The sequence below is a fragment of the Gobio gobio genome, assembly GCF_949357685.1.
Source record: "Gobio gobio genome assembly, chromosome: 21".
NCBI classification, from domain to species: Eukaryota; Metazoa; Chordata; class Actinopteri; order Cypriniformes; family Gobionidae; genus Gobio; species Gobio gobio.
Window position 1 is genome coordinate 28,783,406 of NC_137117.1, and position 18,902 is coordinate 28,802,307.

The 18,902-nt window shown below is 37.5% G+C and overlaps 2 protein-coding genes across 2 annotated transcripts; both read left to right on the plus strand.

Annotated features, from left to right (window-relative positions):
- The first annotated feature begins 1,089 nt into the window (after positions 1-1,089).
- lemd1 (LEM domain containing 1) lies at positions 1,090-10,394 on the plus strand. Its single transcript, XM_079802113.1, has 6 exons — positions 1,090-1,455; positions 3,046-3,151; positions 3,239-3,394; positions 4,406-4,467; positions 9,335-9,399; positions 9,525-10,394. The coding sequence occupies exons 1-6, from the start codon at positions 1,261-1,263 to the stop codon at positions 9,817-9,819; spliced, it is 879 nt and encodes a 292-aa protein (XP_079658239.1). The 5' UTR covers positions 1,090-1,260; the 3' UTR covers positions 9,820-10,394.
- A 545-nt stretch (positions 10,395-10,939) lies between these two features.
- Positions 10,940-18,339, plus strand: pm20d1.1 (peptidase M20 domain containing 1, tandem duplicate 1; the record flags this gene model as incomplete). The annotated part of the gene is made up of 13 exons (XM_079802047.1): positions 10,940-11,153; positions 11,717-11,803; positions 11,957-12,192; positions 12,292-12,378; positions 12,465-12,598; positions 12,681-12,800; positions 15,804-15,879; positions 15,963-16,024; positions 16,101-16,179; positions 16,279-16,350; positions 17,774-17,939; positions 18,055-18,154; positions 18,228-18,339. 13 exons carry the CDS (start codon positions 10,940-10,942, stop codon positions 18,337-18,339), a joined length of 1,545 nt encoding a protein of 514 aa, XP_079658173.1.
- Between the last annotated feature and the right edge of the window lie 563 nt (positions 18,340-18,902).

Genomic DNA, 18,902 nt, shown 5'->3' on the forward strand with positions numbered 1-18,902 from the left:
ATATACATAATTAATCAATCAAATACTCAAAACGGAAAATATTATTTATCAGTCATGTTATTGTGACTATTCATTTAATGTTTTAAGTAATGATTACCTTTTTTCATTCTACATAACAAAAAAATTATAATGCATGAAAAAAAAATATATACCCTATCTTTTTTTTCTTGCATTATATATATATATTTTTTGTTGTTGTTATGTAGTATGAAAAAAAGGTAAATATATATAGCCTACACACACCGGATTTGATTTTGTTTTTTGGGAATTGATTGGATGATTGTGGTTTGCTATTGCTGTGATCTCATATGAGTGACAGGTTGTCCAGCCACACATGTAAACATGTCAATCAGAGAAGAGCTGTTGCTGAAAGAGGAATGGGAATTAACTTAAAATAAAATAATAAACAAACAATGATGTGTACTCAGATAAATAATTTATAATAAATACTGCAATTTCATAGTGCCTTTCAGGTAATCTACAGGTAAGAAATAACCTAATAGTAAAAAAAAAAATCGAATCAGTTCCTCCTGTAAGACTATTTATTTATTAATTTAGTCATCACGAAAATGGCCATCTGGCAAACTATCCCCATATAAGGTTTTATTTATTTGTTTTAACGTTAAAAAAATCAACACTAACGATAAAATATATTTTGCAGTTGACATTTCGTTGAAGAAATGGCGGGAAAACATCCATCTTGTGACGGTGTCATCAATCAACAGAGGAGGATAGGTCATGTCAGCGCGCAGATATTAAAATACTACCCAGGTAACGTTGCTTCTTTAAAACACAATTTGCACTTTTCCCGCATTGAATACCACTACAGTTTCTAGCAAGGTGAGTTTGCAAATATAATCGGTTTCATTTTTTCCATCGTTAAACAGGCCACGCGCAAACAATGACCAAACAGACTAGACTGCCATTTATTACTGGCAAGCTAACTTACTCGCCTTATTGACAGTGAATGCGATCAATTATCCGTATGTTTCCGCTCTCCTGTGACTTCTGTGTTGCTTTAAACGTGTACGTTCAATATTGTGCCTGCCCAAGGCCGCATGAATGAAACAACAGGCGCTTCTCAGACGCAGAGCTGTAAGGAGACCCCAGAGTTAGCAGCTGTTGGTGGTCGTGACGCTGCTTGGACTCTCAAAACTCACTGAGCTTCCAACGTAGACAGTTATATTGTAAAGCCGACGAGCATCGGAAATCATTTCCTCAGGACTTGGGTTTTCAGATGCATTAGCTTTCCTCACCGACATGCCGGTGTTTGTGGAAGACCCCGCTCAGTTCTCCAAAGAGAGACTGAAGTCGGAGCTCATAGCGCATAATGTGGATCTACCCCCGCCGGAGAGCAAGAAACACGCATATGTGGAGCTTTATCTGAAACATGTGAGGACAAACAGCACAGATTTCTCAAGTGATGAAGAGGAGGATCATCATCTTAATGTCAGCGTGAGTTGTTGTTGTAGAGGTCACGCGATTAATCTTCATTCATGGAGACGGTCTTTCTGCCCGTTGATTCGCATGATGCCTCTCATCTTGAAGACAGGTTTTGTAGGATTCCCCAAACTGTTTCTATATCCACACTTGTCTATCCAACAGTTTGACGCAAGGTGGCGTGATTGAAATGGATTTGATTTGTGCTGTGAATATTCATACCCATATGTTCTTTGCTTTCAAGCTGTTAAGGAGTTTGTAGGTCATTGCCTGTCAGCTCCCAACTGCAGTAAAATACTGTTAAAGCATGCATGCATCTCAACATCAAACACTGTTCTGGAAAAAATGAGGAATTATCTTTTCCCCCCTCAGTGAGACTGAAACATGATTCCTTAAAGTTGTAGAATAAGGCTCCAGCTGTCTCACACACACACACACAAACACACACACACTGGCAGTGTGCAAGACCACTGCAGGTGTGTGTGGGTCGGGGGCCCTCAAAGGGGGCTGGGGAATCTGGGTCAGAGCCATCTTGGACTCGGGTGTCGAATTCTCAGTTTATGGTTTGAAGTTATGACTAAAGTGGTGTTGCTAAAATGACTAAAGCTGAAATAAAAAAAAATATTTAAAGCTGAATAAAATGCTACTAAATGGTATAAAGCACAGTTACTTAAAATTAAAATGTAAACTCAAAATATATAAAAAAACATATGTATGTATGTATGTTGCCTCACTTGAATAATGTAAGTGTTGTGGTCTAACTTCTTAGCTAGCTAACAGTTGGCTCATTTAGGGTCATTAGCTGAATGAAGACATCTAATAAATTCCAGTCAAATAAGCACAAAACTGCTGTCTAGCATTTTTGCTAGAAAAGCATGGATATTATTGGTGGCTCAAAGCAGAAACGTATGGATTTTATTGGTGGCTCAAGGCAGGATCGCTGAAGATTAGCAAATGAGACTATTAGTGGTCTGCAATTTGTTTTATTGTTGAAGTGGTCTGCCGCCTGAAAGTTTGAGAAATAAAGTGCTGGAGGGTTTTCTGACTAAATGCTACATTGAAACGGCTCCGATAAATGCCATTTGTTCTGATCCATTAGCACTGCTGTGCTGTTTTTACATAACAGCGCAAACCTCAAATATTTGTACAACACTGGTCTTTTTTTCCGTTTTTCTATACTTTAATATTTCCTAAATTTGTCACGAAAATGTTGACTTTCCATCTGGACTCGCTCTATTTGACTCTGTGCAACTTATTTTGTGTTTGGTCGTGGAAAGCGTTTTTGCTCAATTCTGCTAAAATGTGAAGTTTCTTCAGGCCAAACTTGGCATGGGTTGAGAAACTGCTACAGCAGCTAATATCGGATGTGACCCCTTTTCAGAATGTGTCAGTGCAAGATGCAAAGGCGAGAGAGCCTCAAAACAAGAGTCTATTGAGGATTGCGTGAGGCGAGGTTCACCCTTTGGCAAGCTAGTGTCAGCATATGTTTATTAGATTATGCTAAAATGTGCTGATTCCTCATTCCACAATGATGAATCGCTATAATTTCACTGCCTCCAGTGGATTTGATTAAATAGTTTGTTGTGTGTGTATTTCACCGTACAGGCCGAGAAAGAAGAGGCGGCAGATATGGTAGACCTGGGCTCACTGACTGATGATCAGCTGAAAGCCAAACTGCTCCAGTATGGGGTTAAACCCGGACCCATTGTGGGTCAGTCTGAGTCACAGTCTTTTCCTTTCAAAACAGAATATGCTATAAATTCAACATGTTCTTATGGTGTCTTTGTGTTCTGAGCAGCTTCCACTAGAGCTTTATATGAAAAGAAGCTGAAAAGGCTGATGGATTCTTCAGCACAGACATCACAGCACAGGGTCAACGGCACAGGGGATGCAGGCCTCTACTCGGACAGTGAGGAAGAAGCTGAGGAGGAGGAAGACGAGGACAAGGACTCTGGTAGGGAGCAGCATTGACTCTTGAATACTCATTAGGCCGATTAATCGGTTTAACAAAGTCTTGAATAAATAGGCTTTTTTGGGTTCAACTGACCCCAATTAGTTTCAAACAAAAATGCTCTATATCCACACTAGAGTAAGTATTTTTCAAAGGTTTCTCATTCACACTGAAGCATTGTTTAATGCTAAAATCATCTCACTGTGCCTTATTTATATATATATATATACCATCTCTCTATTTATAGATATATTTATATATATTCAGTACATATCCATGTCCTGCACTTATGCAAACGTTGTATATCCTGCACTTGCTGCTATTGCACTTCTGGTTAGACCTAAACTGCATTTCGTTGCCTTGTACTTGTACTTGTGTAATGACAATAAAGTTGAATCTAATCTAATCTAATCTAATTTAAAATGTAATAAAAGCTCACTGTAATGATAGAGAGACCAGACATAATACAGTTCTTACGTTTTTCTTCTGCCATAATCATTTTATTAGCAAAATATCTTACCAATTACTGGGCCCCCCCCCCCCCCAGATTGTACGAAGTAACATTTATCTTTAGCTACACTGTGAAAGCGGATAGCAGGCAGGCACACACCATTATAACATGGCTATCTATAGGTACAATATCAAGTGACTAACCATGCATCATCATTTTCAAATGCCTCCGTTTTCAGTCCACACTACAGCTTGAAAACTGTGTTTTTAAATGTACCCCCTTGGGAGAGCTTCTTCAAAAAGCTCCATTTTCACAGGACAAAAAAAACAGTCTCAGTGTGGATGGAAAGCCAAAACATGGAGGGACATATGCATTTTTAAATGTTTCTAGATTAATGTTGCCAGAAGAATTGCCACCAAAAAATGACATCTTGTCAACAATTGTGACCCATTACTAATTTATAGTTTAAAAAAAAAAAAGGTCCATTTTGTGTTTCTCATAAAGACTCTGTCTGTTATTGTTCTTGCTAGTAATACTTTTTTTTTATTTTGCATGTATTTTAGAGTCAGTGCAGCTTCGGTCTGAAACGGTGTCCCGCACAGAGACCAGCAAAACAGCGAGCAAAGTAAGTGGCTCTACATGCACCTGAATCCATCCTTTGTTTTCCCCCCTGAGACTGAAACATGATTCATCCATTATCTCCACTGGCTCTCCATATTCTGCTTTGAGTGTGTTTTGATCATTAACATGGACAAAAGTTCTTGCTTGAGTCTTTCTGGGTAAAGAGTCAAGGCAAACCATCTGTCCATCAGTTTTGTTGTGTAAGGCTGTAAATTATGTATGTGAGACGGAGTCACTTTTGATGTAGAAAAGAGGCCCTTGATGTTAACTCGAGCTCACTTGGTGGTATGATGGAGTTTAAAGCTGAAGTGTGTAATTTCAATGCCACCAGCATCATAAAATGGTGTCATAATGGCAAACACAGATAATCCTGCCCTAAAGAGCCAATGTTGCTATGTTGGGCTGCTTAGGCCAATCTTAAATTCAGTTTTATGAAATTTAAGGTCATAAAGTTTTAAATATCTTTAAAAGTGGTATAAAATGGAAGTTCTCTCTATTTTCTAAATGCATATAGATTTTGCTGCTAACAATTCATCTGTGGTTATGTTGGTTACTGCAGTTGTTCACTCCAACTGTAGATTTTTAAGTCGACAGTTATGTAATTAAAGTCGAGTCAACATCGACTAGTTGCTGATGATGTCATTAATGCAAAAATGACCCTAAACCTCGAGCTGAGACTCGAACGTGGGTATGACACAGCGCTGCCCTCCAGGCTATTGCTTCTACACTTGTGTCTTTAGGTTGTTATATTTCTCATGTCTTGGCAGAGCATTAAAGTCAACTAGTCTGTGCCAACCACTAGCTACTATATGTATTAATGTATTGGTACATAAACCATTTTCAAAGCATATTGAATAAAATGCTTATTGAGTATTTTAAACTTGCAATTTCAAACCCTGTTTTGCTGATATTAAATTTCCAGTTAAATGTGTAACGTAGTTTTATTGAGCAAAAGATTGAGATTGTATCGATTTGTTCTGAATGGACATACAGTATTTTTTTTATTTTTTTTGTGCAGGTCTTAAAAAGCCTTCTTTAATTTTTTACTTTTTCTTTTCTTTTCTTTTTTTAAAGCCCTGCTGATACTCTGTACTCAAACTGAGCAGAACTTTAGTTGCTGCTGTGCATCTACAGCCAAGTTGGGTGTTTTTTTTTTTTTTAAGATAATAGCTTTAGCTAAATAAATGTCAATTTAGAGCCTTTTCCTTCAATTTCAAGCTCTTTTATATGGGCTTTATTCAATTTCTGGAGCTTGCATCTAACCCAGTTGCACCCACATACCAAACAGAACGGTGTTTAGCACCGCAGAGCTTTGTGGTATCAAACCCACAGAAACAAAGTTGTTTCTGCGTATTAAGCTAGACAGAATAAAGTATTTTAATATTAAACAAAAATGACGCACTGCAGCTTTAATGTCTCAATGTGGTTTTCTGTAGTGTGAACAATAGTACCACTCTGTGGTTAAAGTTAGTATGGCATTAAATTGTGATGCATGTTGTATTGCATTTTTCACATCCACAGGTGGGCATGTTCAGTCAGAGCAGAGATTTTTACCCCCGCTGCTTTATGCCCTCAGCTGGATTCGTAAATGTACAGTAGTGCACAATTTTAAAGCATCCTTCCTGATCTTTTTCTGCAGGGGATAAAGGGGTCAACTGCACTATAATTTGTGCCTTCCACAGATTTTGTGGTGTGAAAGATTTAAGAGATTTACACAGTTTTGTTTACTTTAAACGCTGTTTTTTAGGTTAAAGGTGCACTATGTAAAAAAATTCTGTAAAATATCCAAAAACCATTAGGCCAGTGTTATATATTTTGTTCAGTTAAGTACTTGCAATATCCCAAATGTTTCAAACTATTTGTAAATCGTGCTATTTTAACCAAGGAACCGGGACGTGTGAGGATGTCACCTGTCAATTGCGTCATATCTGCGTTACCCTCGGTTTTATTTTGCAGAAACGCTTTACTCTCACTGCAGTGTGCAACAAGTGTCATAGCAGCCGCCAAGCAAACGCACAGAGTAACGTCATAACATAATTTTCAACACACTCAGATGTATCTAATATGATAAACAGAGCTGCGTTACCTCATACTCATGACCGGAAAAGCGGAAGTGGCGCAGGCAACTGTGGCATAATAAAAGTCCTGCCGGCGACTATGCCATAATAACAGTCCCGCTGCTCGCAAGGCGTGTGTTGCGCTCTTATTAACAATCGCTCCAGCGGCCTTGCTCAGCTCCCACAACACTAGGGCTGTGTATCACCAACGATGTCACGATACGAAACGCATCACGATACTGACGTCACGATACGATACGTATCAATTTGGAATTCAATTTCTTTTGAACAGAGTTTAGTAACAGTAATATCTGTTTATTGAATAACCAGTGTTAGAACAGTTGTGATAACTGAAAAACTATTTTGTTTTTGTCATTTAAAAAAAAAAAAAGAGTTAAATGAAATAAATAAATTGTCACAAAAAAAACTTTGGAAAGGCTTGGTTCTTGATTATTTTGGATGTATATAAGGTACAATACATGGCAAATTTTGGAATGTAAAACAAATCTCATGATAAATTTAAAATCTAAAACAAATTTGGGAAAACAAATCTCTTAACTAATGCTGTAAACTATGGGAGTCAGTTGTACTATAATATTAAAGGTAAAAATGAACTGATTTGTACAAACACTTAAATGACACAATTACATGTTTTTATAATAATAAAGTTATAATATTAACTTTACAAATTACATAATCATATACATATTTTTTTAAATATAAACATTTAAATGGTGGCTGTCATAAAAAAACATGCATTCAATATTGAAGAACATTACAAATTATAATGAATCTGGAATATGGTACATATATTTAGCAAAATGCTCCTCTCTAGTCAATTTTTCTAGCTGACCAATGAGTTTATGGACACTGGATATATATTTTTTCTGAGGTAAACGTTACATGACATTGTTTACAAGCTTTTATTGACGCCTTTCTGCGTTTGAAACACTGAGCGATTCCATGTGACATGATACGGATTTCGGTAAGTTTGGACTCTATCTTTTAACACAAGTTCAGATGTTCATTCATGTTTATTTCGCACTGTAACTGCTATTAAGTATTAAGGCGGAAGAGAAGATCTGTTCATGTGTACTGCTCGCGACCGCTTCTCTAGAGCTGAGCTGCGCCAAAGCGATCTCATGCCACAGCGCCAAAACGGTATTTGTTTTTGAATTTCGTAATAAAATGGACGTAATTTGAAATCCGAGACTGTTTTATATCAATAGCAAAGCACAAAGAGTATTGCTATTTAATGGATGTGAGGCTGCAATGTTTCGTTCATTCAATAACTGAAAACCTCCTCTCCATTGCGAATGTCTTGCACTGCTGCTCGCGTCGCGTTGGTTACATTCAAAAGCACACAGTATCGATACGCGCATCATCAGGAGTTCATGACGATGTATCGCTGTATCGATATTCTGAGCACAGCCCTACACAACACTGCTTCATACTACAGTAACGTTAATAATCGCATCCATGTACATGATTTCTGCCCGAGTCCTATCCCGATTCTTTTCCACCGGCTGTGAGGTGAAGATCACACGTCCCAAGATTCTGCGCTCAAACATGGCGTCATCAAACTACGCCTTTGTTTTGAATAGGCGACCTCTAGTGGACGGAAAAGTTACATAGTGCAGCTTTAAAATATCCAGTTATGTTTTGATTGTCTTTTTGGTTTTTAGAAATGTTTGATTCCATTGCACTGAAGGATTGTGGGCTTTCTGTGCTACATCTGATTCCGGATGTCATATTGCTTTGCATACATTCCACTTGTGCTTTATTCAGTTTGGTTCTCTTGCAGGGAAAGATTCAGCACAAGTCTTTAGATGCCGCCCAGAATGGGTCTTTGGGTCAAAGTGGGTCCCAGTACAAATCCTTCAGCATCACTCAGATGGTGGAAGAGGGGAGTTTGAACAGAGAAGCTCAATAATTATGGGATGATTGGCAGTGATTTTGTTTTGATTGGTTGTAGTTTTGAGTCTTGGGGGTTTGTTCTTGCTGTGTGATGGTATTTGTTTTGTCTGCAGATTGAGAACCGATTCAGTCCTCAGTCAAAACAAACAGAGCTTGATAGGAGATTTGGTCAGAGAACCGAGCAGACGGTGGACAGCAGGGCCCTGCGGGTTTGTGGCTACAGATAATATGTTTGCTTTAACAGCAGCGCTGCAGTCTGATAAAAGTTCTTATTTCTCATCAGGACTACATGAGGTTGGATAAAAACACTATGACCGGAAGATCTCTTTGTTTAACATCTCCATCCGCCCATCAGAAACAAACGGTCACAGTAACTGCTTTTTCCTCATCTCAGCCTTGCTCTTCTCTCCTCAGGGTCTGCCTCTTCGTTTGTCCTCACTCTTTCGGTGGATGGTTAATTCAGCAGACATACTGCATTGCCAGACATCTAACAGGCTTTCACACCCCCTCTGTCCTTTGGGAGTTCTTTTGTTTCTTCTTTTTCTCACTTTCTTGCACTGACTTTACAGATCAGAGAGTTTTAACCTCTGTGAAATGTACAAAGGAAAATCCAAGGAAAATGCTGCCTTTCCATTCAATTTTAGTATATATTTTTAGTACACTCTTTCTCCTGATTTAAAGGTTCAAATGTACTGTGAAGTGCAGTCACTGCATTGGTGTTTGGTATGTCAGGGAGAGGAAAGCACTCATAAGTTCTATCAAAGGCCTGACTTGTGCGTCTTAGATCTTAATGCTGTGCACATGAATGCAGCTCACATGATTTTTAAACCCTGTATGGCTGAACTACACTGTTACATTCTTCCATCACCTATTGATTTATTTTTCTCTGGCCAATAGGAACCAGTGATGGATGTTCTTGCAGAGATGTTCCCTGACACTGCCAAAACCCCCACTGGAATCTAGTGAGTACCATCTGAGATACTATTCCCATGCTTAAGTACTACCATTGTTTGCAAACTATTGATTGGCGCGCCTCTGCTTTAATTTTTACAGTGTAAATTAGTTCTAATGTCTTTTCCGCCTGCAGTGCTACAAAGAGACGGCCTATAAAGGGAGCTGCAGGCCGCCCCGTGCAATTTAAATACCCTGAAATGCCACTACTGAGTCCAGCTACACTGGAGAGGCAGGAGATTCAGCAGCGTCTGGTGCCTATGTGGGTTCAGATCGTGGTCTTTCTCCTGGTGGTCTGCCTGCTGTACCTCATCTACTCATCCATGGAAGAGCCGCTCTCCAATCCTTTCACGGCTCTGCTCGATGGTCTGCACGATGATGCTCTCGTATCCACCTCACAGGACTCCTCCACCACTGACGCTACAGCTTAACACTGATGCCAAAGGAAGTCGTTTTGAATTCATCTCAAGCTCTAGTCAGCGAGATGTCCATCAGATGATTATCTTTTATAAAGTGGTGTGTCTGTGTGATTTGGACTGATTGAAACTCATACTTCCACCATACCTGCCTTCAAAGACCTCGGAATTGTAAACTTGAACTGATGGGATGTGTAGTTGGCTAGTCCTGTGCTTGCAGTGTTTCGTCTGAATTATCTTTTACCATATGTGTATTTTATACAATTTTTTTTCCTTGTATGAAACTTGTGTGGGCTGTTGTCATGATTCAGCTAGAACAGTTAAATGTTTCTCTTACATCTTACACAGCTGGAAGGAGTCAAGTATGATCTTTAAGATGTACTTTGTTTTATTTGTGAGTAAATAAATATGTTCTCATATGATTGTTCTTTGTGAGCTTATTAAGACATGTACATTTTGTATAAATATGACCAGTGGCCAAGTTATTAATAGCTGCACTGTGTGAAAACCCCCAAAAATAATATCAGAAAAGGAAGATTTGACTTTAATTTCACAATATTGCTGCTTTTTTCTATTAAATATGGCCTTACAAATATGTAAGGTAATGGTGTAAATGATTAATGAAGACCGTTACTTCATTAACGGCAGTGGCTCAGTGGTTCATGCAGGTTGTCTACAAACTGGAAGGTTGGTGGTTCGATGATCCCCGGTTCCACCTGACCAAGTGCCGAGGTGTCCATGAGCAAGACACCTAACCCCAGCTGCTCCTGACGAGCTGGATGGCGCCTTGCATGGCTGACACTGCCGTCGGTGTGTGAATGGGTGAATGTGAGGCAAATGTAAAGCGCTTTGGATGGCCGTAGGTCTGTTAAAAGCTCTATATAAATGCAGTCCATTTACCATTTACTTGGAGTACGGCAGCTCAATATTCTGTTTATTTAGTTTAAAGCTTTCAATATCTCTGTTGCTGATTACTCAAAGCACAGCAGGTGGTCTCATTTTCAACTCGTTTTCATATTTTTGATTGGCTCTCACACCAGCAGGGGCCCCTTATGTTGCATCATCAGAGAGGCAATAAAAAATGTGAACCCTGATCATACAGATGACTCATTCATTCCTCTTGAACTTCTGAAAGATGAAGATCAAACTCAATAAGAAGACCATTTTGAAGTTTTTTGGAATACTGCTGTTAATCCTCCTAATTTCGGTTTTAATTTTGATTTCTGTTGTGATCGGTAGGACATTTACATTCAAATTGAACACAGAACTTGGACAATGGGAAAATACATCCACCGTTTATCCCGATTTAAGTCCAGAACAGAGAAAGAATCTACTGCAAAATTTCAAAGGTAAGCTTAAGTGTTATCAAAAGTCTAACTGCTTAAATATATAAATGCTCCATAAAGTTGATGAATAAAGTAATAACTAAATAAATGGAAGGGTATTTGATATGTATGTTATTTGGGGAACAAAACGTAATATTCTTAAACCAGAATATTTTGAATCTTTTATGGAAAAATAAAATATCCAATTAAATACATTACCACAATTGGCATAACTTAATTGAGCAAATATTCCGATATTATAGTAAAACGGCTTACATGCCTGTATTAATCCTGTAAATCCTGACATGATAGTCAGTAGTGTAAAAAAAATAGACAAAAAGTTAGCTTATTTGTTGTTTTTTTATTATATTTGATGCTGATACATCAGGTTTTTATGGCTCATATAGTATTATAGTGGAGAATGTGAAGCTCGTACTTACAGGAATCTTTATATGGTTAAATATGTTTTTGCATTTTGCTTTTGTCTGTTAAGGAGATAATTGAGAATTATTGAGTTCAGGGCCTAAAACTCAATGTTAACCTCTTTTCAGAATGCAAATTCTCTCTTTTTTTTCATGTTTCCATAGTGGCAATTCAGATTCCCACAGTGTCATATTCAGAGTCGAATCAGAACACAAGCGCCCTGCAAGAGTTTGACCAGCTGCTAAGGAGGGGTGAGAATGAAATGTTCAAAACATTTTTAAAACATTTGATAAACTGGATGTTTTGAACGTTCAGAGAACATCCAGAAGTAAAATTTTCAAGAACATATTTTTTTTAGCTGGGAAAAATGAAAGATTGTTAAATAATGAATTGTGCTGTCTCAGTCTTCCCAAAGGTCTTCTCATCCAGCCTGGTCAAACATGAGGTGGTGGGAAACTACAGCCACCTGTTCACGGTACCAGGGAGAGAGCCTGACCTGGAGCCGTACATGCTGCTGGCTCACATTGATGTAGTGCCGGCCGATGAGGCGGATGGGTGGGACGTCCCTCCTTTCTCTGCTCAAGAGCTCAATGGCTTCATTTATGGACGAGGAACCATCGACAACAAACAGTCTGTGATGGTACAGTGAATCAGCACTGCATCGTTCTTCATTGAAACAATTGCACATCTGTTCACTCCAACCTGATAATAATAACTGTAATGATGTGTGCTCTTGAAGGGGATCCTTCAGGCGCTGGAATACCTGCTGGAACGAGGTTACACCCCTCGGAGAAGCTTCTACATTGGTTTGGGTCACGATGAGGAGGTCAGTCTCAAGGTCATATGTTAACCGTAGTTCATCTGCTGAAATCAAAGCTTGACTTAATGCAGCTGTTTATTTGATTTTCTCAGATTAGTGGCCCCAAAGGTGCTGTGAATATTGTGAATCTGTTGAAAAGTCGAGGGGTGAAGCTTCTGTATGTTTTAGATGAAGGTCTCACGATTATGGATGGTATGATAGATGGCCTATACGGACCTGCTGCCCTGTGAGATCATTGTTTTACTGCATTAATATAATTATTTTGAGATTGAGCTACTGTGTGATTTATGCCTTTTGTGTTTTCGTAGAATTGGTGTAAGTGAGAAGGGCCAGGCCACAGTAAAGCTGAGTGTCAGCAGAGCTCCAGGACATTCATCAATGCCGCCCAGAGAGAGCAGCATTGGCATCTTGGCTTCAGCTGTCAGAAGGCAGGAAAATATGTTCAAATTTACTGTAATATGAAAACTCTGTTAACATGATTTTAATGTAAATATTTTCTTTGCACCTCTAATGGGCTGTTCACAAGGGATTTGAAATTGCATTTTAAAAAGCAAGACTGAATGGAACAAACCCAATGCAGAAGTGGTTATCAACGTCCGGCACATTTACAAAAAATAAAATCTCACTCTTAAAACTACTGTATTATAGAAGGTTATAACCAGTGTTGGGGTAAGGCAATATAAGTTTATTCTTTTCAAGTAACTATTAAAGTACCGCATTACTTTTAATTTTACAACAAAATATCACAAAAAAAAAAGATTCGGTATTCATCAAAATGAATAAAAACTGTAAAATGCAAACTCAGTATATAATGCAAATCTGCAATAATTAAATATGATAAATAACACAAATATTGATACTTTATGTATTTAATCTCACTATATTAAACAATTTCTTTGCTGCTGACCTTTGATGGTCCAATTCAACCAAATGAATTAGCAAAAATGACTTTCGTTAAACATCACATTTGTGTTTCTTTTTTTATTTGATTTATTTGTTGAACTTTCTTTTCCTGTGTCCTATTCTTCTGCAATCCAAAACAGCTGCACACCTGAAAGGTTTGTTTGAGCTGCTCCCTCTACTGTACAGTTGTGAATTTGCATTTACTTCAGCCCGAGGCTTATTTGTTTAAAGGTCCCGTTCTTCGTGTTTTTTTGAAGCTTTGATTGTGTTTACAGTGTGCAATATAACATGTGTTCATGTTTCGCGTGTAAAAAAAACACAGTATTTTTCACACAATGTACTTATCTGTGTACCGCTGTTTCCACTGTCCTAAAAACGGCTGGTGATTTCCCTGTTCTATAAAGTCCCTCCTTCAGAAATACGTAACGAGTTCTGATTGTGCCAGCGCTTACCGTGTTGTAATTCGACCGCAGCTTAGCGCACGTGCCAGCAGTTCCTGTGTTGTGATTCGACAGCAGCTTAGCGCATGTTGGAAAGATCACGCCTCTTAACGTAGAGATGAATGCGTTCAATAATCTCTACAGCGTCCCTGGGAAAGCCAAACAAAGGTGATTTGACTCCTGGATGAAAATAACAGCGTCTCGACGACATGGCGATAAACACACTCAACGCAACAGTTCCTTTTCTCCACGCGACCGTCCGCTTCTCCACGTGGGACAGCAACAAGACCGCGCCCCCTTTTTCGCGTTTCTTTGTGGGCGGAGGTTAGTCTGTTCTACTGCTCTACTGACGTAATTAAAGCAGGAAGTACCAGGATGTAGTCCAAGCCAGCCGTTCGCTGTAGGCTTTGAAAGGGAACTTCTGTTAAATAAAATATCTCGCTTGGCATTGAACTTTGAGCTTTATAATTTTACAGGTATTATTTATGCTCTAACAGCAACATTACACACTAACTAAAGTTTGAACAATGGGATCATGCGGAATGGGACCTTTAACTTTTGGGGCCCTATTTTAGCGATTTGAGTCTGAAGTGCAGGATGCAGGTGCATTTAGGGTGTGTCCAAATCCACTTTTGTTACTTTAACAATGGAAACATGGTCAAAAAGGGTTGTACCTAGTCTCTTAATGAGCCATTGGTTTTGAGCGTAACCTGCAATAAACCAATCAGAGTCTCATCTCCCATTCCCTTTAAAAGCCAGTTGCGCTTGCACCATGGCGGATTTGCTATTTACATGGCAGAATTTGCAAGCGGAACAACTGAACGCTTCTCCAGAGAGGAATCCTTTTATTTTTTATATTTAAAAACGTTTGTGTGCTGCTGCGCATCCCTGTGTGTGTAATAAGCAGAGTGTACACCCGCCTATAGGCGCATATTACTAACGTGCCCTTTAAATAACACACAAATACTAATACCTTTAGACCAGATTTTTGTTGGTCAATGGCGCAGTCGATTTCAGTTGCCTGAACACACCTCTTTTTCAGACCAGCACGCCCATGGGCGAACAGATGGGCGCGAGTCCATTGGCTATTTGAACAACGTGGTGCTGGACGTGAAAATGATAACTGCGTCGGGCTGAAACTAGCAAAAAACACTTGCGTCGTGCCTGGCGTCGCATTGCACCGGGTGTGTGATAGGGCCCTTGGTGTGAAAGTGCCAAAATATTTATTACATTTGCTAAAAATAAACGAGCTAACCCAGCCAAGGTAAGGAAAGGTAATGCAAAAGTAACGTAAGTAATGCATTACTTTCCATAAAAAGTTATGGAATTCGTTACATTTAGATGTAACAAAATATTGTAACACATTCCTTTAAAAAGTAACTTTCCCAAACTGGCTATCATGTAAAATACCGTTGAACTCTTTTGAATTTATTTTCCATTTCACTCATTCAGTTACTCAAGTACCGATTTTCAGTGACGATATGAAAACACATAATCAATATTCAAATTAATATAAATATTTTTTTATAATTATGACTACACTTCATATTCATAAATGCAAATTTACTAGTAAAAACATATTTAAAAAACACACTATTTATGCTCTTATTAAATGAAGCCAAGCTCTCAAATAGACTAAGAAATATTAAACTATTGAGAAATATTTATGAGATTACATTTTTAAAATTTGATTATTTATGTATTTTACTTTATTTATATTTTTTGTTGGTAACACTTTACAATAAGGTTTCATTAGTTAACATGAACTAAGAATGATCAATACTTCTACAGCACTTATTAATATTAGTTAAAGTTGTATTTGTTAACATTAATTAATGCACTGTGAACTAACATGAACAAACAATGAACCACTGTATTTTAGCATTAACAAAGATTAATAAATACGGTAACAAGTGAGACCTTATTGTAAAGTGTTACCATTTTGTTGTATATTATTAACTACCCCTAGCATTTTTCTATTTATTGTTTGATTGTAAGTAGTTTTACACTTTTTGTTGAATTTTTAAGGTTATACAATGTTGATGTTTACCGATTAATTAATTAACATTTTGTTATACAATTTCCCAGTTTGGAGAAGAACCGGATGCCCAATCTATTTGGTCAGGGTCCTGAGCGTGCCACTTTTGAGTACCTGGCACATAAGGTGATAAATCAAAGACGATTTAAAATGCTTATGACTCTCCTACAAATACTGACTTGCTTTATTCATTCTCTTTTGACGTCTAGTTTGGCTGGCCACACAAAATGATCATGTCTAATCTGTGGCTCTTCTCTTCACTGCTCAGCGGGTAGGCCACATTTTTTGCTCAATACAGTAACTAATGAGAGCATGCTCTTATCTGATCTTTTAAGTCATATTTGCAGTATTTTGGAAGGACAGCCTGACACAAATGCCTTTGTGAGGACAACAACTGCCGTCACAATGTTTAACTCGGGTGTGAAGGTGGGCTGTCATTCACATTCATTCTGTTTATACACACATTGACATAAAAATACTCTTAGCATGAATAGATATCTGACTAATTCTCTCTCTCTCTGACAGATTAATGTAATGCCGGCATATGCTGAGGCCTTTGTCAATTTCCGTATTCACTCATCCCAGACATTGCAGGAGGTGAGAGGTCACACTTAAAAACAAATTTTCAGCTCAACCTACAGATACTGAAATATACGGATACAAAACCTAAATACAGACACATTCAGTGTTGGGGAAAGTTACTTTTAAAAGTAATGCGTTACAAATATTGCATTACTCCCTAAAAAAGGTAACTAAATGCATTAGTTACTATGTATGGAAAGTAATGCTGTTACTTTTACGTTACTTTTTTTCACCTGAGCTGGGCTTGCTTTTTTTGTTTAACAACAAAATAAAATTGACAAATGTAAAGGCCCTTTCACACAAAAAGTGAAATGAATAAGGCTCAGACTGAAGGAAATGAAAATTCTCACCTGTACAGTAGAGGGTGCAGCTCAAACAAACCTTTGAAACAAATGCAGAAGAAAGGTCAACACTCTTTCTTCAGCAATAAACACAAGAAAAAATTTAACACAATTGTTATGTTTAACCAAAGTGTTTTTTCTTTATTCATATGGTTGCATTGTATCATTGAAGGCAAGACATGGGCTAATAAAGTGAGATTAAATACATAAAGTATATTTGTGCTATTTAACATAATATTCTGAGTTTGCATTTCACGTTTTGGAATACCGAATCTGTTTTTGTGAAAGTGAGATGAGTAAATGCCTGCTCACATTTATTCTAGAACTACAATAACCATCATGTTAACACAGCGCACACAACGCCCGATTTCTCTCAACATGGGGACAGGAGAGCTGTCAGTCAATAAATGGGAAAGCAAAGTAACTTGCTTTGCTTATTTGAAAAAGTAGCTCAGATATTTTGTAGTAAATTTAAAAGTAATGTGTTACTTTAATAGTAACTTGAAAAAAGTAATTGATTACGTAACTCGCGTTACTTACACTGGAGACATAATAATATGCAAATGAATAAACAGACACAAAGAGAGAAAATATTTCAGAATGGTCTTTTCTGTCTTTACGTCTGTTTATCAATTTACTATAAATCTCAATACTGCATTTTAACAAGTTTTAAGTATGTGTGTAAGTAAAAAACGACAACTACTTTGCATTCATTTTGACATTCCACTCATCAATTTTACATTTATAAATGTATAAATTTACTAGTAAAAACATCCCCCCTGTGTTTTATGTTTTTCTTTGTTTATTATGATTTTTAAGTAGTTTTATACCCATCTTTTTGTATAATGTTTAATTTTTTTATTATATAATGTGGGTTTACTGAATAAATAAATAGAAAAAGAATGGAAATAGATGTAGGAAAGAACACCAATCAGTATTGAAAATGCAAATATTATATTGACGCAATTTCTGTTTGTTACATTTAGAATACTGAACATTCTACTGTTGTACATCAGTGGCAGATTTTCAAACTTTAATATATTTCTTAAAGTTAACCCAAATCAAAAGTTAATTAACTCCCCATTCATTTTCTAAAGGTTCTAAAGCTGATTGAATCCACAATATCCGATGAGCGTGTGAAGGTCGATTTTGTGAGTGGATTTGACCCACTGCCAATCAGCTCCTATGATGACGAAACATTCGGGTACCAGATCATAAAGAAAACGGTGCAGGACATTTTCCCTCAGGTCACTGTATCTCCTGGTAAGGCTTTCAGCATTGTCAAAGGGTTTAAGTGCCCCTTACAGACATCATTGACTCATGAAGAGCTTCACCCACTCTTAGTTTAGTCAACAAACCATCTGATTTCCTCTCACAGGTATCTGTGTGGGTAACACTGACAGCCGGCACTACACAGAACTGTCTCCGGATATTTATCGCTTTGCCCCATCATGGTACAAACCCGGTGATTCTGCAAGGTAGGACACACAGAAATGGTACTCCTGCTGAAGCTGTAAAGGAACTAAATATTAAACTTATACTTCCCTTTAGATTCCATGGGGTGAATGAGAGAATCTCCATCAAAAACTATGAAGAGATTGTGCTGTTCTACTTTCAACTCATGCAGAATAGTGACATTAGGAACTTGCCTCATGCAGAATAGTGACATTAGGAACCTCGCACCTAAAATAAACAGATGTCATGCTTTGGAATTTTGTGGAATTTATAAGCTTTGTTCTGACTAAATGAACTTGAAAATAAAATCTGTACAAAACAGATTTTATTCTATGTTTATGTATAGTACCATGCAAAAGTTTAGGCTGGGTCAGATTTTTTTGTTGTTGTTGTTGGAAAGAATACTTATATTCTGCAGGGATGCATTAATCTGATCAAAAGTTACAGTAAAGATATTTATACTAACAGAAGGTTCTATTCAACACAATTTGCATAAAAAATATTAAGCAGCCCAACTGTTTTCAAAATTGGTAATAAGAAAAGGATCATGTGAGTAATGATGTGTGTATATATATATATATACAGGGAGTGCAGAATTATTAGGCACGTTGATTTTCTGATCATATTTTTTTTCCAGGCACATTTGACCAATTCCAAACCACAGTAATCCTAATAACTACTATTGATTTAGTATTTAATAATGTATAAGTGATATATAATTGTTCATGAAGGCTGGAAATGAACTAGATAAGAATCACAAGCTGAAGTGTT